This window comes from Lactuca serriola, chromosome 8 (genome assembly GCF_051521515.1).
Source record: "Lactuca serriola cultivar US96UC23 chromosome 8, Lser_US96UC23_V15, whole genome shotgun sequence".
Classification (NCBI taxonomy): domain Eukaryota; kingdom Viridiplantae; phylum Streptophyta; class Magnoliopsida; order Asterales; family Asteraceae; genus Lactuca; species Lactuca serriola.
The window spans coordinates 79,511,521-79,534,734 of record NC_136415.1 but is presented as its reverse complement, the minus strand read 5'-3'; the positions used below and the strand labels follow the sequence as shown (position 1 = coordinate 79,534,734).

The 23,214-nt window shown below is 31.2% G+C and overlaps 2 protein-coding genes across 2 annotated transcripts; one reads left to right on the top strand and one right to left on the bottom strand.

Moving 5' to 3' along the window:
* The first annotated feature begins 13,953 nt into the window (after positions 1-13,953).
* LOC145069089 (2-oxoadipate dioxygenase/decarboxylase, chloroplastic-like) lies at positions 13,954-16,050 on the top strand. Its single transcript, XM_079016063.1, has 6 exons — positions 13,954-14,287; positions 14,532-14,897; positions 15,019-15,140; positions 15,341-15,504; positions 15,569-15,723; positions 15,814-16,050. The coding sequence occupies exons 1-6, from the start codon at positions 14,069-14,071 to the stop codon at positions 15,910-15,912; spliced, it is 1,125 nt and encodes a 374-aa protein (XP_078872189.1). The 5' UTR covers positions 13,954-14,068; the 3' UTR covers positions 15,913-16,050.
* Positions 16,051-16,259: 209 nt separating this feature from the next.
* LOC145069088 (serine/threonine-protein kinase PBL35-like) lies at positions 16,260-19,189 on the bottom strand. The gene is made up of 6 exons (XM_079016062.1): positions 18,393-19,189; positions 17,982-18,304; positions 17,759-17,894; positions 17,245-17,381; positions 17,032-17,155; positions 16,260-16,947 (listed from the first exon to the last, which is right to left on the bottom strand). The coding sequence occupies exons 1-6, from the start codon at positions 18,556-18,558 to the stop codon at positions 16,403-16,405; spliced, it is 1,431 nt and encodes a 476-aa protein (XP_078872188.1). The 5' UTR covers positions 18,559-19,189; the 3' UTR covers positions 16,260-16,402.
* Between the last annotated feature and the right edge of the window lie 4,025 nt (positions 19,190-23,214).

Genomic DNA, 23,214 nt, shown 5'->3' with positions numbered 1-23,214 from the left:
ATATATCTATACTTCTAAAAATATATTTATACTTAAAAAAACATATATCAAAATACATATTTACACTTCTAAAAATATATGTATATACTTATATAAACATGTTTATGAATGAACAAGTTTTTTTATTGATATGTATAATTTTAAATACATAAAAATATGTATTTGTAGTTCTAAAAACATATTAATTTGTTTTTTTTACATCTTAAATGGTTTATCCAAGAAAAAAAACCATACAGACACTCTCACACACACACACACACACACACACATATATATATATATATATATATATAATTAACATTAAAAAATGTAAATACAATATTTAATTAAATTTTTTTCATTTATAAATATGATTTTTCTGTTTGAATACGTATAATATGAAAAAAAATACATAGGGTAAAAGTGTTAAAAAAATTATAAACTTAACGGTAAAAACGTAAAAAAAACTGTAAACTTAAGGGTTTTTTTGCGAAGTTAATTTAATGGTAACCTGTTATCACCGGTAAAAGGGTAAAACCGGACATTTTTTGGAAAATGTTAGGATAAAAACGGACATAAAATTCAACTTTAGGCAAAACCGACAAAATCCTGAAAACTTGAGGGTTTTTATGACATTAGCCATAAAATTATTAATCTAGCCAAAGACTAATGATTTTTCACTTAATAGTCAAAAATTAATCGTTAGCCAAAAATAACCAACCAAACAATAGATAATATTAAGAACCTACGATTTGGATGTATATGGTTTTGGGCATTTGAGCTATGGTTTTGCAACCCATCTACAATTTGGGGTCGTTTTCAGGTGATAGAAGCTAGCAATATTCTTTCGATGGTGGCTCCGAACAACAATCATATTTTTCTCTTAAACCTTGTTTTTTATTTGAATTCTATCGTTTACCTTGAAATCTAATATAGTGGGTATAGTTTTTTTTGCAAAAAAAAAAAACAAAGAAAAAAATAATAAGAAAACTGTAGATGTGGTATGTCACCTACGGTGTACAAGTTGTTGATGCACAAAATGCGCATTAGCAGTTTGTACAACATAGGTGGCATACTGCATCTACGACTTTCAAAGTTAATGTTTTTTTCTAACATTTATAGTGACATTCTTTTATTATGTGGTATATCATTTGGGTTGATTCAGTATTCTTAACGAAATATCATTTGCATGTCAAGAACAAAATAGTAGTTGGTAGGATGAAATAGTAGATATAGCAGTCAAAACCAATCTAAAATAGAAGTCAACACCAAAAAAAAATATCAACCGTAGCTGATAGACGAAAATTGTAGGTGCGAAGCCCTAAGCTACAGTTTGTTCATAACTCGCATGACATTCATCCAAACACCAAACCATAGCTTAGCTGAGAGCATATCGTAGGTGTGTAACTTATCCTATGGTTTTCAAGAAGATTAGTACGTTCAATGCTATGAAAATTCTTCCTTATTACCAAATCCAAATCAAGTTCACATCACTAGAAGATCTTCAATCTTCACAAAATACCGAAAACCAACCTCAAGGTAATAAATGAGATGTTGAAGATATTGTTTTAATTTCAGCATTGTGTATCGACAATACATACACAATGAACAATACATACACAATGAAGATAAAACTTGTGACAAAAAAAATTGGGCACAACTTAAGGAACCGTATGATGTAGCTCATTCATATAAAATATTGGTAACAGGAATGAAGATCTAATGAGAGGTCGTTATTAACGACTTAGAGAAAATGCCAGAAAAAGTGGAATTATCCATAAATATGTTAGAGGATGAAGGTTATAAAAATTATAAGGCAAGTGGGAACAAATTTACTAAATGACTTCAAGTCCAACGGTATCAGGTGTTGCTATTTCTCCTCGAGGTCGATGGTTCAAGTCTTGTCGTGGACATATGTAGATTTAAAGAGTCGTTTGTGAGTACATTAGATTTGCAGTTCAAAAAAAGTAGGAATAATTTTAACAAATCTATTATTTTAATGAAGATATGTGTCAACACCTGAAGTGGATTTTACATATAGATCGTGACACAACGCGATCCCATCCAGAATGTGAAGTGTGTAAAGAAGAAAGAGATGGTATCACGAAAAGATCAAGAAATATAAAAAAATGACTTTTTCTGTCCATTCCAAGATAGAAACGTCAAAATAGTGGTGGTTCAATGATTAAACATCCAACAAGTAGAGATATGTAAACTCATTACTCGTCAATGGTTCCAATTCATCAAATTTGAATGAATTTGATGAATGAAAAACAGAAGTTGTTAAGCGACATCGAAGACGATCACATTATCAACGAATTACTCATAAGCATGTCAAATATGTCATTAGCCAATCATCCTCCTTGAACAAGAAGAGAGCATTGTAGCTTACTCTTAATAGACAGATTCTTTTGCATAAATTTTAATTCAATTTGAAGAACATTTCAAGAAAGAATCGTGTAGGACACTCCTAACTAAACTTCTAACTAATAAAATAATTATTATTGGTGAATATAAATAAGATAAAGCCAAAATTCGGGCTAATGGGATGAAGTTAAAGTATTGATATGACAAAGTTACATAAATGGTCCTTGTGGTTGGCACAATTGACCAACTTTGGTCATTATGACAAATTTTGTGCGTAGATGGTCCTTATGGTTTCAAAATCTTGCAAAGACAATCATTTTGGATAACGGTGTTAACTTTTTCAGTTAAATACTTTATAAAATGACCCATTTGCTCTTCATATCATAAGGACCATTTATGTAATTTGTTTCAGCCATAGGGACCATTTATGTAACGTATTATTTATTATTTTTTTAATTAATTTATTTATATTTTTATGATTTAGAATTTTTTTGACGTTTTGTTCGAATATGTTTTTATTTTTTTTTTAAATTTTGCTTGCATTTTTTGATATTTTGTTCGTAAAATTTTGTCTATTTTTTTTTTTGACGTTATATTCGAATATATTTGTTAATATTTCTTTTGACTTTTTGCTAGAATAATTTCTTCTATTTTCTTGACGTTTTGCTCAAATATATTTTTTAATGATTATTTTACGTTTTCTTTGTTTGTATTTGTTAAAGATTTCATGGTCACTATAGTCATAATTCGTAACTTAATTCACTTACAATCATATTTTTCTATTTTTTTGTTCTTTTAATATGTATAAGGTTATATAATTATTATCTTTGAAATTCAAATATATTACTGTATAACACATATAAGGTTGTATAATTATTATTTTTGTAAAGCTTTTTGTAAACATTTTTTTAAAACATATAAAAAATTTGTTAAATTTGAATATCATTAATATAAATAGACTAATCGGAACATATAGGCTAATCGGAAAAAAAATGTCTAAAAGAATAAAATAACTCGAAAATATTGAAGTTAAGTCCAATATGAAATGACATGGACGTTTTCGTCAAGACTACAAGACAGTTTTAGGTTAGTCTATGTGTATCTAATTTATATTAATCATATTCACGTTTAGCAAATTACATTTTTTTATTAAAAATGTTTATAAAAAGATTTACAAAAATAATAATTATACAATCTTATATGTGTTAAATAGTTATATATTTGAATTATAAAATAATACTTATAAAACCTTATCTATATTAAAAGAAAATATATATATATATATATATATATATATATATATATATATATATATATATGATTGTAAGTGAATTAAGTTAGGAATTATGATTATAATGACCATGAAACCTTTAATAAATACAAACAAACAAAATGTAGAAAAAACATTAAAAAAAATATCCGAACAAAAAGTCAAAAAAATTAGAAGAAACTATTAAAACAAAAAGTCAAAAGAAATATTAATAAATGTATTGGAAAAAAAATGTCAAAAATTAGAAAAAGTTATACAAACAAAATATCAAAAGTGTAAGGGAATATATATATATATATATATATATATATATATATATATATATATATATATATATATATATATATATAACATTAAATAATATATTCGAACAAAACATCAAAAAAAATCTAAATCATATTAATATAATGAATTAAATAAAAATAACAATAAATAATAGATGATGTTATATAAATGGTCACTGTGGCGGGAACAAAATACATAAATGGTCCTTATAGTACAAAGGGGAAATTTGTTATTTCATAAAGGATTTAACTAAAAAAGTTAAAACCATTAACCAAAAAAACTGTCTTTGTAATATTTTGAAACCATGAGGACCATCTATGCACAAAAATTGTCATAAGGACCAAAGTTGGTCAATTATATCAACCACAAGGATGATTTATGTAATTTTGTCTATTGAATATCGAAGGCTCTCAAGTTGACATTATCAAGTTGACATTATTTCATGATAGGCCATAAATATAAGAGCATCTTCAATGGTTAATTTGTTACATGATTTATTATTATTATCACTTCATTATTCATTATTTTTAATCTCTATATAAATGGTCTCTCTAATAGTTAACCTCCTTCCATAGGTTTTTCTTTAAATTTAACTAATTTATCTTTATCTATTTAAAATATTCTATATAAACCTTAAAAATTTAATTTGTCATTTTCACACATCATATTTTGATACAAACTATTCTAATAAATATTATTATTATAAATTTGTATTTCGTTATTAACTATTTGATAGATTTAATTAACTAGTCAATAAATAAATTAATTAAAAACTAAAATATAATTAAAGGAGAAAATAAAATATAATTAGAAGATAGAGGTTATTTAAATAAAAAATTAAATTATATTCACCACTCAATATATATTGAACGATGAATAAAAATTATAAAAAAAATTATACAATCGAAATGGCAATAAATAGTCAATAACAGATGCTCTAACTTTAACTGTACATTCATATGACATGGCCTTTGGAAAAGAAACAAAACCTTGTAAATAGAACGTATTAATGAAACCCTATAGAGTATGGACTATGAACGTTTAAAAAAAATGTAAAAAATCACAATGATTATCTTAACTTAACTTTTTGTTTTTTTCTAATAATATCGTATCAATTATCGGTGACATAACATCACCATAAGACAGGAAAAAGAATAGCATACTCACAAAAAACAAAAAGCAAAAAATATTTTATTTTAAACAATTATTATAAAATAATCATATATTTTGTTTATACATATGAAATTACCATTTCTTTCCAATTTGATTTTCTTTTCAAGATGACATTATATATTATGACTTTATTTCACGAAATAATTTTCGTATTTGAAGTTTCTTCTTCATTTTTTTTTCTTTTTTGTAACGTATACCATTACTAAAGCAATTTCTCAAATCACAAAATTCAATTTACACAACATATAGTTACTATAATAAATGTTTGAAAAAAAAATTAAAGATTTCTTATAACATCTTTCTATTTTGGTTGTTTTTAATCAATTTTGTAAAAATCATAGAAACAAAACATTCCCAATTCAAAGATTCTTATATTATTTAAAGAAAAAGAATCAAAAGGTTTTCATATACTTACATATAAACCTCACCACAAATAACCTAATCTACTCCCTAGATATATCATTCAACCTAATATAAAAGATTACCAATAACAAATAAGAGTAATAATGAAATACTAATCTAAACAGTGAGAAAACCCTAATCTAAAGGTATTATGTGTGTGTGAGAGAGAGAGATGAGAGTTGTTTCGGCTAAATCACTCGAATAATGACACCAAACGAAGCAACTGAAGACTATATACATTGAGTCAAGAATGACCCGATGACCCGCATGTAAACCCGAACAAGTTACACTTTGAACCTCGAACAACAAAAGAATATCACATGCATATCAAAAGAAATACAACAAACCAAAACATATTCAAAAACAATATTAATGACAAAATGTTAGTTTGAACAATACTTACTTATTTTAACAACCCCCTCAAACCAAACATTTTGTAAAAGAATTATTTTGAAGAAAAATGATCAAACATGCATAACTTCTCACTAAGATTCTCATGTTGAGAAGACACAAGAGATTTAGTAAGAGTATCTGCAACTTGATTAGAAGAACTAATTTTGACTAACTTAATAACACCTTTTGAGATTTTCTTTCTCTTATGAAATGAACATCAATCTCGAAATGCTTTGTTTTATCATGGAAAACCAGATTTAAAGCCAACTTGATAGCTGACCTGCTATCACAAAAATCATTTGTAGGAACAAAATTTTTAAAGACCAAATCAAACAAAACTTTCAGCACCCACATTAACTCACATTATAACGAACCAAGAGCTATATATTTTGATTATGTAGAAGAACAAGAGATAGTAGCTTGTTTCTTGGAGAAGTAAGAAACAGGAGAATTACTAAAGTACACAACATAACCACTAACAAACTTTCTAGAGAACAACCTTTTTGCCAAATTTGCATCTGAAACCCCTCTTAAAACAAGATAATCAGATTTAGACTTCAAATAACTAACACCCTTACTAGGAGTTTCAGATATCTCAATAATCTTAAAGCAACCTGCAAATGAGATTTCTTAGGTTTGTGCACATATTGACTCAATACTTGAACATAATATGAAATATTAGGTCTACTAATGGTAAGATTGGGAATTATAAAAACATTTAGTTAATTTATATTTATCATTAATACTTTTAATGAAGGGAGACTTATAGTCCTTGTCCTACATGTTCGGCTAACGACCCTCCACCAGTTAAGGAAGCGGTGGGTGAGAATGGACAACCATTAAACTGTCATTTTATTAGCAGTAACCTTATACCCCCCTTATAGACCGGCTTCGTGAATGAGGTCTACTAATGGTAAGACGACTTGCTCTTATACATATATATAAATATTATTATCTTATAATATTATAAAGTATAAGGGTTGAATTTTAACTTTTAAAATTCTAAGGGCTTAACTTGGAACTAAAGTATTCATAGGAAAACTTTACAAATTCCAAAACTTGAGGGCAAGTTTTGAAACTATTCAAAACTCTTGGATTTTCATAACTTATGAGTTTAATTAAAGCTTTAAAACTTTTAATGAAGAGACTCTTGGACATCCATAACTTGAGGACAAGTTATGGAGGCATAAAAACTATTTATAAGAAAAGACTCTTCATTTTTTTGTAACCTAAGGAATTTTTATGAGTTTTAAGATTCATAAATGTGACTTTTTATATAACTTGAGGACAAGTTACAAAAACACATTTTATGAACAACTTTTAGATTAATTTGGATTGAAAACAACTAACGCATATTTTTCATTAATCTAAAAATAACTCATAAAACAAGGTAACACAAAAAAAAAAAACTTTTGTTAATCCATAACTTGAGGACAAATTATGGACTCCATTAAAATACATTTAGATCAAAAATTAACTAACAAACACTTTTGTAAATAATTCCTATGATCTACCAAAAGTCATAAGCATGAACAATCGATATCAACAATTTCAAGAATTATATCAACATAAATAAAACTTGAAATTTTGATTTTAACCTTGAAATTGGTTTACTATAATCATTACTACTTTAAAAACAGGTTTTATAAGTCCAAAACAGCTTAAGGTAATGATTCTAGACCAATTCCAACTTTAAAACTCAAAGATATGCCGTCAAGGGGTCCAACTCGTCGAGTGCATGAACCAACTCGGCGATTTGGATGAGGTTGCACTTGGACTCGTTGAGTCCCCTGCCTAGCCAACACAAATCTTCGATTTTTCAGCAATTTAAGCAAGTATAACAAGAAAACAAGCCTAGGCTCTGATACCACTGTTGGGTTTTGAGCATTCGAACACTCCTAAGGTGTACATGCAACTCTAAATACCTTGGATATATGTTTTATCTAATATACATGCAAATATGAATATTCCAAGGTATTACCCTATCTAGCATACAATCTATGATACTTGGGTAATAAAACAAGTTAGAATACATACCTTGTTGTTGTAACTTATCTTCATGAAGCTTGAGTACCTAGTGCCCCAAGTGTGACACCTCAAATGGTTCACACAACACCATGGACACTTGGAATAACCTTGAGAATAAGGATACTTTGGTTCTCTCTAGTGAAATCAGCCTTGCCCTTTTGTGTACACACACTAGTGCCCTTTCACCAACCAAGGACATCTTTATATAGTGTGGTGATTAGGGTTAAACCCATGACCCTTCATTTCATATGATCCATGCGTTAAACACTCCATGGACTATCCATGAAAGCTTAGCCCAACCTAAATGAACTTGGCCCATCACACATATATATCTAAGAGTCCATATTTAATTAGGCCTGAAATGTCTCACTTCATTTTCATAAGCCCTATTGGGTCGTAAACTATCTTCTTAGGCTTCATTGGGCCGAAAACCCAATTCCTTTATCATTTTGATCTGAAAACCCCCATATAGGCCCAATGGGCCGAAAAATCCTATCATGAGCCTTATAATTTCAAAAATATTCAATAATGGCCCAAACTTTTACTTTCTCTCCTCTCATTCTCGGATTTGAGTATGTGTGTGTGTGTATATATATATACATGTAAAAATAATAATAATAATAATAATAATAATAATAATAATAATAATAATATGGGAAAATTTTAAAGGAAGACACCTCACCATTGCATGGTGAGTATCCATGCTTAATACCCTTCATATATCCATGAAGACTCATACCTCTAAGTAATGTCTTGTCACTCCCTCCCCCTCTTCTTATTCTCGGCCACATTCATCCCATCCAAACCTCACACTCTCAGTTCTAAACTTCACTCATAACTCTCAAGAAAAGCTCTCACATTCATATCTCTTAAATTTCGTGTGTATCTTGAGAAAAGATCAAGAAATCTTCTTCAAAGATCATCACTCATTTGGTAAGCTACTCTCTAAGTATGATGATTAGCTTCATTTTATAATAATCTTCACTCCTTAACATATCATTTCGTGATCCATGCTCTTAGATCCATCTTAGGTTTGAGATCTACTCAAGAAAGCTTGCTAAGGGCCGAGATCTCTCCATTTTCTTCATCACAACCGAAATCATCAACCCATTGTGAGGTCATACCCCCTATTTTCGGTTTTTACTATGTTTTGGGGAGAATACAAGTTGTTTTGTGTAGATCTATGTGTATATGCATGAGTTTGTGTGTTTTTCATGATATAAGTGTGATTATGTGTTAGAAACTTTATAAACTTGAAGATATGTTAAAATATGATGATATTTGTAGAACATAACCTTTGTTACAACTTATTATTCAAAGAACAAGTTAAAAACACTTCAAAGTTGTTTAAAACTAAGAAAATTGCATAAGAGGGCCAAAAATAACAAAATAATCAAAAATGAGGTTATTATATGGGACTCACGGTTTTAAGGGACCAAAAAGGATTTATTTATGATAGATATGAATCTTTATGGTATTTGAGATTTTAAAAGGGCTAAAAGTGTAAATTTTCACAAATGGGCCTCATTTGGGCTTTCACGGCTTTTGGGCCAAAATTATAAATTTTTGGACTTTTGTGGGCTTTAGTGTCATTTTGAACAAAGTCAAGCAAATAATGTAAATTTTCGATAAAAATGGCTGAAAATGTAAATTTATTCAATTTTGGGCCAAAAAGATAAATTTATTTATAAATGGGGCCGAGAATGCAAATTTTCATAAAACTTAAATGATATTTTTGACAAAAGTGGGTTAAAAATGTTACTTTTACTTAAAACTAGCCTTAATGGGAACTTTTGGCCTTAAAGGACCTAAAGTGTCATTTTTACCAAAAATGTGCCTTAATTGTAAATTTTCGGTTTTAAGGACAAAAAATGTCTTTTTACAAAAAGAGGCATTTTATGTCATTTTGGTAACAACTAAACTTAATAACCAACGTAACAATAAACAGATCAATTACGTCACTTACATGCTTATTGTGTCTGAAATATAGTTTACGTGCTTAGTGGGTCTTAGTGGTCCTCTCTCATGTTTATTGGGCCTGAAATATACTTTATATGCTTATAAGGGTTTGGAATATAATTTACATGCTTAGTGGGCCTCATTGGTCCTCTTTCATGTTTATTGGATTTGGAATATACCTTATATGTTTATTGGGTCTGGAATATAATTTACATGCTTAGTGGGCCTCAGTGGTCCTCTTTCATGTTTATTGGTCCTGGAATATACCTTACATGTTTAATTCGCGTAAGTTCGGTTAAGGATCTAGTGAGACATTTCGTTTGGCACCAATTGAGTGTACAAACGTAGCATGTAGTTATAACCAAAGTCTCCTGGAGAGAGCGAGAGTTTGTGTATAGATCTATACGAGGGTAACACCCCACACCTGAGTTGTTCGCTACAGTTAGACTAGGCCAATCTAGGGTAACAAACCTTACCTTAAACAAGTCGGCGTCTGAAAGACGTCATGACAAGCGAAGTTATCATTATCAAGTATGGTTATAACGATTCTCTTAGAGGAATTAACACCATTATAAAATTTACGGGAAACAATTTTTTGTGGATAACACGGTAACCTACACGCACTGGTACTCAACCTCGGGTGTTGAGATCACAACGTTTTCATAAACAGACAACATCGGGTTGTATGGGTCATTCTCTTTATATTCTTACAAACATTAACACACATGCATTAATACAAGATCGGACACAAACATTTTAAACCATTTTTCGAAAAATATCGGATTTTCTGCAGTTACAAAGTAATACAAGACATTTTATTCAAACATGTTTATGAACTCACCAACATTATATATGTTGACTTTTTTTAAATTAACTTGTATTCTCAGGAAATCGTTGAGCAGGTCGGTCAGCAAGAATACTTGGATATTTAGTTATGTTTGGTTTTCATCATATTTTGGATATTTTGGCATGTAATATTGAAATACAATACTTGATGTAAACAATGAGGGTTGTAATATTACATGTGTGATGATGATGTTTTGTTTCATTTATATACATTGTGATGATACTACAAGAATGAAGTCACTCAATCCTCCAGACGTTTCCGTCGTCTGGTTCGGGGGTGTGACATTATCTGCGGGACTTCAACAGTGTCAAGTGAGTTATACTCATTATATCAACAGGGTCTAAGGTACCAATGCCGACCCTTATCGGATTTGTATCCGGGTTTATTGCATGATATGCTTATTGATTTACATCCTGGTAGTTAGGATGGTGATATGCTTATTGATTTACATCCTGGTAGTTAGGATGGTGATATGCTTAGTGACCTGGTTAAGTCGGACCCTGGTATATAGGATGATGTTATGTTAGTGACTGGTTAGGTCTGTATCCTGGTTATAAGATGTTGCTATGATTGATGATATGTTAGATCGGTTTAACTGTTATATATGCTAGCGTATGATATTATGTATGTGCACATGTTTGTTGGTTTGGGGGATTGGGTTGAGGCAAGTCCTGCTGTATGATGTAGGCCAAGACACCTAGAGCGGATCGGATAGACTGCAGGCCCGGGCTGGGAAAATTATTCGGAGGCTGAAGGCTCGACGAGCGATCTAGATAGGCTGAAGACCCCGAGGAGGGCGTTCTAGACGTGCCGAGGGCTCGGAGAGCAGTCCAGATAAACTGAGGACCGAGAGGCGGTCCGGTCAGACTGATGGCTCATTATGCATGTTGTTTGCTTATATGTTATTGATATGTTTTATGGCATTGGTTTTTTGGGGGTAACTCACTAAGCCTTCGAGCTTACATTTATCGATTATTGTTTCAAGTACTTCTGATGATCGTGGGAAGCCGAAGGTGTGATCATGCACCTCCTTATATTTTCATGATTTGATTCTGGGGATACTCTGATGTGTAAACTATTTTGAAAACAAATTGTAATAACTTAATAGTTTTAAATGTTTTAAAAAGTTTTAAATTGGCTTGAAAGATTAGAAATCATTTAGGAAACATAAATTTGTTAGGGTTAATGAGTCACTTCACTTGATGAAAGATGTCAAAGGGTTTCTTGGGTTTTGTTATTTTGGGGGGCATGTAATGCAAACATAAGTCATAATTGAGGCTCTAATAGCGATAACGTACAACCCTAAGGAGAGAAATCATTTAGGATGAAAATGCTCTCACATGCAACACATGTACATGTATGACCCCTTAACAGTTTAATTTATAGACAAGGTTAGTAGGATGGACTAACATTGAAAAAGAATTAGGCTGGAGGGAGTGGTGACACCGAAACCGCACTCCCTCCCCCGCCACTCAAGTGTGGTTTCTTGTCACACCAAGGGTGTGGTGCCACACTTTTCATTTCTTTTATTTTTTTGTTTTTTTTAAGTATTTTAATTTAATAAAACTTCCTTTTTTTAACTATTTTAATTTAATATAAATTCTATTTTAATAAAAAAAACATAATTTTTCATTACTTGAAAATTAAAAAAAAAAAAAAAAAAAAAAAAGTACATTGCGTTACTAAAAAAAACCCACACACATGACATTTAAATAATCCTAGAAACTTAAAAAACATAAATAAAATAACTAAAGCAAACTACGTAAAAATATTTTGAGAGAGTGGTGATTTAAAAAAAAAATGAGTGAGAGAGGAGATTGTGTTGTGAAAAAAAATTAAGTTGGTATGTATATATATAGGAAAGAAAAAGCAAAAAAAAAAGTTTAAATGCTCAACGGATCAATTCTTCCTCAACAAATCAAAACACACGGCTTTGGAGGACCGCACCAGACCGCGGTCTGGGGGCGGTGTTCCCGTCCTATGTGGCACGAACTGCGGTCTTGAACCGCACACACACCGTACAGTCTTAAAAACCACAAGGAGTAAGGGCGGCCTGACAATTTAAAGGCCCTGTATAGTTTATTAAATTTAGCCCCTTCAAATTAGTAAATTCTAACATAATATAAAAATATGTTCATTTTCTACATAACTTCATAATATAGTAATGAAAAAAAATTCGTCAAAACTTTTAATTTTCATTGTGAGAAAAGTTTCGAGAAGGTATACCGAACAAAAGAATATGATTTGTGAATTTCCTTTTCGGTTAATCAATATTTTCCTAATCTTGAAACTTTTATATCTTTATCTTCATGTTCTAATAAAAGAATAGTTTTTTTTTTGTCATGTGTTACTTTATTAGACCTTCTAATTAATGTCATGTCATGTCACTTGTTAATCTATTAATTCTCCATTTCAAATTTTAAATTTATCACTCTAATTATATTAAATTAATATCATCAGAATAAAAATTAAAATAAAATTAATATAGATTATAAAGTGATATAATTTCAAGTATTTATTTAAATGAATGATTATAATTTTATATAACTAAAAAATATCTCTTAATTAATAATTTATTTAAAATAATTGATTAATAATTTATTTAAAATAATTGATTAATAATTTTGAATTTTTATTATAAAAACTTAATTAATTTTATAATTATGGTTTTATGGATTATAAACTAGTGAAATAATAAACTGATTAGTGATAAACTATTCTATAGCTTCTAAAATCAAATAAACCAAAGTGGGCGTCAAATTACCAATTTATGAAATCAAACTAATAAAATTGGGTCTCAAACGAGTGAAAGACAAAGGGATTATTATCCACATGCTACAACTGAACGAATAATGAAATCAATTAGCATGTATAAATTTAGTTTGAAAAATCAAACTAACAAATTGTTCTCAAATAGTCAAATTCAAATATGATACGAGTATTTATGTTCAATAAATCATCGAATCAACTAAACACACAAAATCACAAATGATGAACAACCAAACATTATAACATTAATCGGATCTATATAGATTGTATAATGAAAATTGACAATCAAGTGAGAAAACTGAAAATAGGATCGAAATTGATACAAATCATAGAATTAAATTAAAATTCTAATATTCGCTAAACCATATGGACTATTTTGTAGCTTTCCGGTATTATCAGATATATGGAATTATGGGTGCTTTCTGGGCCATCCATGTTTAATACCGACGGTGATATGTATGCCACGACAGAACAAGGAAGGCATGCTCATCTCAACATCGTACACGACACTCACTTTCCAATCTGTCACGCTACTAAACCCATCCATTCTGATCCTAATCGGATTCCACCAAAAGGGTTTTTGATACGTGAAGCAGATGATGACAATTCGCTCCCAATCTTCAGTATCATCGTCCAAGATTTTCTCTTCTCTACGATCGTCCTCCATTAATCCATCGCCTTCAAGCTCCAGAAGCTCCGTTTTCGTCAAAACTGTCTTCACATCAACCATGAATCATTCCGTTAAAACCTCATTGAAAGTTCCGATTGTTTCAGCTTCTCAATCCACTAATGGATCCCACTTTTCGTCATCTTCGGTACGCATTTGTCTCGTGTTTGCTTTGTAATCTGTGTACTTAACTGTTAATTTTTTTTGTTTACATAATTTTATTTATGATCGTTTGTGCAAGAATGCGTAGTCTAGAATCTTGGAATCAAATTTATACACATAATCAGAAACTAGAAACGGAACACGATGTTTAGATTTGAATTAAAAAGAGTTTAATTTCGTGATTTTCATAACATTTGATGGGATATAATTTGTGTTTGGTGTTGATTCAGGGTGGTGATTCGTTCTTCAGAAGTGTGCTTTCAAGGATGGAACAAGTGTATTTAAATCGAAACCCAACTGCAAAAGCAATCCTGGAGCTTGTCGGATCTACAGATGCTAATCAAATATGCTATGATCATATCGCATATCGGACATTTGGGGTAAATGGTTATGGAATCGATTCTATATCAAAGTTCTTCCTTGATTTTGGTTATACTCAACGCGAAGAATTAAGATTTCCAAAAAAGAAGCTGAAAGCTCTCTGGTTTTCACCTCCAAACGTCTCCTCCATTAATGGTGGCAGCGGTGTTCATGGCCCCTTACCTAGAATCTTCATCTCTGAACTTCTTGTGGATCAAATGAGCCCGCAAGCCCAGGTTTTGATTTAAAATTCATAATGTTTTATAATTTTAATCAGTAGATATTATTGTGTAGCGTTTACCAATTAATCATAGTGTTCATAGTCTTGAATCTTGATGCGTGTGTTCTTGCTTCCAGGAAATAATCAAAAAGTACATCGGGCTATCGGGTGCTGGACATAAACATACTGTCCTTTCAAGTGCCCTTGGTTGTTTAACGTGGCCCAAACCATCACATGATGAATTCCAACAATTAGCTAGGTGCATTTTGTCATTTTTTTGTCTTTTTCCAGACTAGACCAGGCATGATATGACCTGGTCTAGTCTGTCCGGCGGTTATGCCAGTAGTCTATAACCGCCGCTATTTTTGGACCAGACTCTACTCCAGACCGGTAGTAGAGTAGGTCCAGTCAGGAATAGTCTACTTCTAAAATGTTGTTTTTGTTATGTTTGATTTCCAGGGAAAGTGAGTATGCTGCATGGACTCTAGTCAATGGTTACATGGTAAATCATGTCACGATATCAATTCATAGGCTCAAATCTCGCTTGAAAAACATCAAGAATTTTAACGAGTTTATTGAGGACAAAGGGTTCAAGTTGAACTCGGAAGGGGGCGTTCTCAAGGGTTAGTTCTTTTTTTAAGGTTGTTGTGTATCTGATTTACATCTTACATGATTTTTTTGTACCAGTGAGCCCAGATGCTCTACTGTTGCAAAGTTCAACGGTTGCGGACTCAATCCCGTTTGAATTCTCCGATGGCATCAAAGAATCGGTCCCGTGTTCATATATCGAGTTTGCTGAGCGTATCGTGTTGCCCGAATATAAAGATTTACCCGAAGATAAGGTTAGCATTTTAAAGTTTGTTTGTTTGTTTTGTATTTGTATTTGTATTTTTTGAGTTTTAACATAATGATTGATTGGTTTTGCAACTTAGGTTCAAGAGGTTCATAGACGAGATGGATTTGAAGTTGGTAATGCTGATAAAATATTTGAGAGCACATCGATGGATCAGTTGAATAGGAGAGTTGCTTGAGGTAAAACACAAGTGATTCGGTGATAATCAAACATGTAATTAGAATAAATTACTAGCAAATGTGAAGTTGTTTCTCAAGTAAACATGATGAAATGGTTGAATATTTGTCACTAAAATGTAGTTGACAGATTGGGAAAAGGGCACGTCTTTAGTAGCTTATTTTATTTTTTCGGTCGTTTTAGGACAAACAACACAGTCGTAGACTATTTGAGTTTGGGTTCGATTATTTTTATTAAAAGAAAAAAAAAACTAAAATATTGATCATATTTGAAAACATTAACTAGTAAATTAGTGAGTTCATACTAATCAAGGTCCGTTTCAAGTGATAATGACCCAGGCTAAAAATATACAACAAACGAATCAAATTTGTTATAATTCAGTTTCCCATGTTTCTTAATTGCGTTTCAAACCGCAAACAACCAAGAAATATATTTATATTACTTGGAAAACTAGAAGTAAATCAGAATTTTTTAAAAAAAATGATAATAATTTACAATGTGCTATTGTGCTTTTTCTCATTGTCATTAGGCTTTGGTGACTTCAAGTTCAACTTGTGATAAGGAGAACCATAAGAACCATTAGGTATGGATAGGCTCCTCGGATGCTGCGATCCGTTTCTTAAAAACAACCCTTGAGCCCGAACTGCATTTTGTGCACTCGGGCTGAGCCCAGACCGTTCAGCTTGAAATTGAACTGTCTGGAAGTAAAACGATAAGCTTGCCATGTCCTTAAGGGCTGGCAGAGGCTTTAGGCATTCAACAACCTCACTCATTAGAGGTCGGGCTTTCGAGTCACGGTTAAGGCAACGGGCCGCTAGTTGTGCGGCTTTTTGGGCTCCTTTTATTGAGAAATGACCTTCGAGCCGAGGGTCTATTAACTTATAAAACCGTCTTCTCTCTCCTAAATGTGGGCGGGCCCATTCTACGAGGTTGTGTTCACCGTTTGGACGGTTTTTGTCCATTGACCTTCGACCGGTTAAAATTTCGAGCAAAACAACACCAAAGCTATATACATCACTCCTTGAAGTAAGATGCCCTAAAAGAAATATACAAAAACACAAAATAATTAGGTCAAATATTCTTTGAGCAAGATGGCTAACAAAAGGGTTAAAGTGCAAACCTGTCATTACGTACTCGGGGGCTGCATAACCATAAGTTCCCATGACTCGAGTTGATACATGAGTTTTATCACCCTCGGGGCCATCTTTTGCAAGACCAAAATCCGAAAGTTTGGCATTATATTCCTACAAAACAAATCTTTATGAACACCAAAACCCCAAGATTAAAAACTTCAAGAAAACAAGATAGTTTGATTAGTGTTTGTATCACATACCGCATCTAATAAAATATTCGAGGTCTTGAAATCACGATAAATCACCAGTTTTTCCGCTTCCTCGTGAAGGAAAGCAAGACCCTTTGCAGCACCAAGAGCAATTTTCATCCTAATGGACCATGGAAGGGGCAAAGATCCTACAATAACGATAGACTTATATTAGAAACAACAAATACCAAATTGGTATATATATATATATATATATATATATATATATATATATATATATATATATATATATATATATATGTTGGTATAACAAAACAAGTTGTACTGTGTTTGACTTTGACCGAAACCGATGACGTCAATAAGACAAAAATTGCAATTTTTGTCCACCGAACAAGAGCGGTGTCAATACGAGAAATTCAATCGAGAAGTTGAAACATGACTCAATCTCTTATTTGTGCAAAAGACGTAAATACCCTCTTCATCCCTACATCCAAAATGAAGGCTCGATCTCACTCTTGTGCTAAAGACATAAATACCCTCTAAATCATTAAAAATAGTAACTTACTCCTAAACAAGTGATTCTCTAAGCTTCCTCGAGGCATGAACTCATAAACCAACAGCCGTTGATCATCTTCAATACAATAACCGATCAATTTAACTAAATTTGGATGGATAAGGTCACTTAGATAATTTACTTCCGCCTATCAAACAATAAAATATAAATCATAAGAAAAAAAATAAACAAAATGAAAAAGATAAAAGATAAAGCAACAACAAAGTAAACAAACCAGCCATTCTTTATGACCCTGAAGCCCATCGTGATTTAGGGTTTTCACGGCGACAGTAAGTCCGGTGCCTGGTTTCACCGGCGCCGTTCCATTTTCTTCAATCCACCCCTTAAAAACACACCCAAAACCACCCTCTCCGAGAAGACTTTCTGGTCGGAAGTTCCTCGTAGCCAATTTCAGATCATTGAAACCAAATATCCGAAGCCTCGAATCAAGTTTCAGTTCGTCTTCCGGTTTTGGGGTCGATGGATTGCTTTCGTTATTACTTGTAGTCGATGAAACTATCGGAACAACTGGTTCATCAATCTTCAGCTTGCTTTCCACTGTTGTATTACATAAAAACAGATAAATTTAAGCAGATTATTTGTGAAATTTGTGAAATTTTGTAGGAAAATTGGGAGACTGGTTTACCACAATGAGTGGTTATGCCACTAATGGAGTTTTCGACTTTAGATCTTGAAGAAACACAGCTGCCAATTAGTCTCCATCGATTCCAACATCCAGTGTTGTTGTTCGTCTTCGATTCTACAACATGCCCAGATTCCAATTTTATACATTTTTCATCAACAGATTTCATCTTTCACACTTGGTATCATCAAAACCCCCAAATTTGTATCCAAAATGCCAAACTTTTGGATGAAATTAGTGATTGGAAGCCACGAAACGGATAAAATTAACAAACCCCATGTGAAAAGATTCCAACTTTATACATTTCTCATTTATCACAATAAACCCTAAAAATCATCTAACTTGGTATGATTGAAAACCAAGAAAAATATGAAATTAGCAAACCCCAGAAGAGACTGAATGTTGACTTGTGTACAAAACTACACAAGATTCTTTCAAGAAAACCCCACCAAGATTGGATTTTTTAGTTAAAATTCAAGAGACCCAATTCAGAAATTTGAAAAAAGAAGGGAAATTTGTTATACAAATGTCAAGAAAAAGATTTAGATCAGAGATAGAAACACTTTAGAAACGATTGAAAAGAAGAACTCAGAGAATTCGAGTTGTATGAAATGTGATTAGAGTTTAAAAGCAACCACTACCACCTAGCATTCCCAAAAGGTATTGAAATCACATCAAAAGAATGAGTAGTAAGAAAAAAGATAATAATAAATAATTATAAAGAAAAGATGGAAATCGAGAAAGTAATCTCTTCCCTAGTTCACTTTCAAGATAATCGTCTACTTTCAGAAATTCGATAAATCATATTTTCACCCGCTCTTTTATAACCGAATGATTAATAATTTAATACTAGATAGATAGACTGTTAGGCATCAAAATCTTAAAAACTCATGTAATAAAATAGTATTTAAAGTAAGTTAGGAAAACTGTTCAAGGCTTATGTCCAACCTACCATTTTAAAGCCACATATTTATCGTTTTATAACCACATATTTATCGTTTTATAATCGTTTTTGGTATCATTCTCAATTATAAAAAAGTAAAAACAACTTTATTCCTTACAAATGTTACTATATACTTCACATGGTCTTTCCGAAGATGGAACATTATTTGGATGTAACTAAAAGTTTAATTACTCCTTGTAACTAAAATTGTAAGTTAAATGTAGGGCGAAGTACATAAATTAGTATCATTATTTCTTTCATTTTGGGCTATTAGTTATCAAAATAACAATGTACATATTTGGTGTACTAGCTGAAAAATTAATTATTAGCTGAAAAGTTAATTGATAGTTGAAAAGCTAGTTGTTATATGAAAAGCTAAAAAATAACATTTGGTAAGATTAGTTGATAAGCTATCTGAAATATATAAAATGTCATTTAGAAAAATATGTCTTCTATAATTAATTAAGAGACTATCTAAAAAATTTAAATATGACTTAAATCAAAATATCTATTAAATTAGCGTCTTTGAGATATAAACAAGAAACGCATTACAAACTCTAGTAGGAAGGAATTTTGGAATCAAGTGGCCATAAGTCGATTGTCTTTATTTAGAAAGATAACAAAGGCCTTGTTTATTGGTATCGATGAAATGACCAAAGATCTAGTAGGGTTCATACATACGTAAATTTATGGACCTTTTAGAATTGTTAAAGATAGATACAGTTACTTCATTGCATTTACTAATGACTTCAGTAGATATGGTTATGTCTACATGTTTAGACATAAACATGAAGCTTTTGAAACATTCAAATCTTTTCACAATTAAGTAGAGAATCGGCTTGGTAGATGTAGTATCTATATGCTCGAGAATCATTTTAGAATGATGTTTTCCAATAACATATGATCTTATAAGGCCACACTTTATTAAGTTGTCACCTATTGATTATTTATTAAGAATTTGATTATTAATAAATAAATTCAACTCGTGTAATTAGTTAGAGAATAATTATTATTTTATGAAAATAATATTTATAGAGAGAAAAAAACTAGACATTTAATCATATATATATATATATATATATATATATATATATATATATATATATATATGGTATGATTTAATATATATTGTGTATAAGTATTTGGACTTTTAGTAGTTCATTTATAAGTATATAAACTTGTACATATAAAGAGATAATACTTGGAAACATCACATTTCCTTCTATCCTCAAAATCTTAGACATGAATAAGGGATTGGAGATTGCTTGCCAACCTCTCTCATACACACTTCATGACTTCTTACTCCATGTCTTTGACTTGTGTAAGGGTATAGGCTCTAGATCTCATAAGTTGGTGTATAAAGAGAGTTGGGCTTTCATTGAAAGTAGTCATTGCATCTCTTTTCTCTCGTCTATGCATGTAGTTGTAGCTTCTTACTCCCTCTCCTCTTCTTCTTATCTTTTGAAGCTAACGAAGATTTAGTGCTTAGAAGTGCTTCTCATTTAGTACTTATTTGTGATAAGTGCTTCGAGGCTTAAGAAGTATTTCATACAATATGATAACAAGCATTCTTAGTGACATATACTTGTTGGTGGATACATTATAGAGAAACTCTTTCTTGAGTTTTTGTCATCTTCATCAACTTCTCAAAACCAAGTGGGATCAAAGTCTTCAAATGTTGTATTCTTAACATCCTATGGTTATCAAAATCTTTCTTATATCATGTAAATGAATCTTTTGTGGTTTTGTTAAAATGGTCTAAATATAATAGTTATTTTTAGTATTGCTTCCGTTGTCGCCTAAAATTGTTTTAAAAAAAAATATTGTTTTTAGCTTCCCAAAACCCATTAGTAAGAACACTAAAACCATTCAATATGATCATGGTGATAAATACAGGAGTCAAGATCTCCTAGATTATCTAATGAGTTTGTGAGATTATATAGAATTCACTCCATCTGGAACAACATGACATAATGGTGTTTATAAGCTGAGGAATTAAACCTTACTTGATATGGTTTGATCTATTATGAGTATATTCGTTTCAGGGTTATAGCTTAGAGACTTTTTCATGCATTTTCAATATATTTCCAACCAAGAAGGTAAGTAAGTCACCATACGATTTATGACATATATGAGCATCCACATCAGCGGCGGATTTAGGTGTCTCCCGGGGGTCCTGGGCCACCACTCGATTTTTCATCATAGTGTAATTTTTTTCTATTAAGGTGTACCCACTAAAAAAAAGTATGTGCAACTACTAGTGTAAAGTGCAACTTGAGTAGGAATTCTCGCTTCCGCCACTGATCCACATTATCTTACTTGAAGGTTTAGGATTGGGAAGCTTACATGTGACATCTAAAAAACAAGCATCCGTGATTAACATATGTGTTTTGTAGGGTACCCAAATGGAACAATATGATACTACTTCTATACCTCAGTCAAGCACAAAGTGTTGTACGTAGGGCTAAATTTTTACAGAAAATTCTCTTGTTATAGGAAACAAGTAAGAGCAACAGATGTTGAAATTCAAGAACCACAAAATGCAACACTTTATGAAAAGCACTGATAAACAACATTGTGAGACCTTACGAATAGTTACATAGCCTCCATAACAAACGCAAAGCATTCACAAATATGATAAAGTGTCTCAATATCCAAAGAGATATGGATTTCTCATTACTAATAAGGTTAGGGGGCTTTTGTGTATGACCATATTATTTTGGTATCTTTCAAGTATTGTGCAAGATTACACACATAATCATTGTTGCCTACAAGCTCAAGGTCCAAAATCCAAGTCACTATTGGACAAACAAAAATGGTATTAAATGATTGTGGGTACAATGCAACTTAATACTTCCATTATTGAGTCTATTTCGGGGAATTTTGTGAGCTTACCATCAGGATGGAGTTCAATACTGAACATGGTGGAATGTCCATCTTCAAACAAGAAAATTTCAAATTTAATATTTTATGGTTGGATTTTTAGTTATGAAATGTAGTTCATTAAAACCATATCTTCTTACCATATATCATCGTTGCATCAAAGCGTTGAGTGATGGCATGGTGGACCATATTTTCATTATTATTAATAAATTACATGTAGAAAAGAAGAAGAAGAACAAGTGGTTTTGGAAGAGGATTGTATGTGTCTCTGAGAGCTCTATTAGTGACGATGGATACAAACAAACAACTACCTTTTAAGGATGTTAACCGTAAATGATGCTAAACTTATTTATTCAGATGACCTTAAGCGAAAATGGAAAAAATAAATATTAAGATAAAAGAGACAGAGACATGAAAAGATGAAAATGCCCTCACATGGAGGGTATGCGAGAAACTTAGCAAGACAATTTAAGAGTTGTTAAGTGGGGCACCAAATCAACAAACGTTTCATGTTTTGTACCAACGATGCAAGTTGAAAACTTTTTACATCTTATCCAACAGTTTTCAGCAAACCAATAGCATACTTTAGATCAGTTTGTATAATGTGGTTTATTTATCTAAAACGAAATAGTAACATTAGTTTTCATCTATTTAACAAAAATATCATTTGCGCAAAGCAGCAATGTATAATATCATCAACGAATAATAATTTTTGAGAAATTAAATTGTTTCCTACTTTTTATGCCTACAAATGTTCTTACCCAATAAAATTATGACAAGTGTCATCGTTCTATATTTTTTTAACTAACTCATTAATGCTATATTAGGGATATATCAAATAAAATTAAATTGAATGGTGATTTGTCATAATTTTAATGGGTATGAATAATTGTAGTAATAAAAGGTAAGAGGTAATTTATTTCTCACAATTTTTTATTGTGTTTATATAGTGTGTCGAAATTTGATGGACAAATCAATTCTATAATAATATGGTTCTAA

Coding starts and splice junctions, on each gene's coding strand:
- LOC145069089 (XM_079016063.1), top strand. CDS start 14,069: ATGATGACAATTCGCTCCCAATCTTCAGTATCATCGTCCAAGATTTTC. Junction 14,288..14,531: donor CCCACTTTTCGTCATCTTCG/GTACGCATTTGT, acceptor GTGTTGATTCAG/GGTGGTGATTCGTTCTTCAG. Junction 14,898..15,018: donor AAATGAGCCCGCAAGCCCAG/GTTTTGATTTAA, acceptor TCTTGCTTCCAG/GAAATAATCAAAAAGTACAT.
- LOC145069088 (XM_079016062.1), bottom strand. CDS start 18,558: ATGAAATCTGTTGATGAAAAATGTATAAAATTGGAATCTGGGCATGTT. Junction 17,895..17,981: donor AGGGTCATAAAGAATGGCTG/GTTTGTTTACTT, acceptor ATTGTTTGATAG/GCGGAAGTAAATTATCTAAG. Junction 17,382..17,758: donor AGAGAATCACTTGTTTAGGA/GTAAGTTACTAT, acceptor TCGTTATTGTAG/GATCTTTGCCCCTTCCATGG.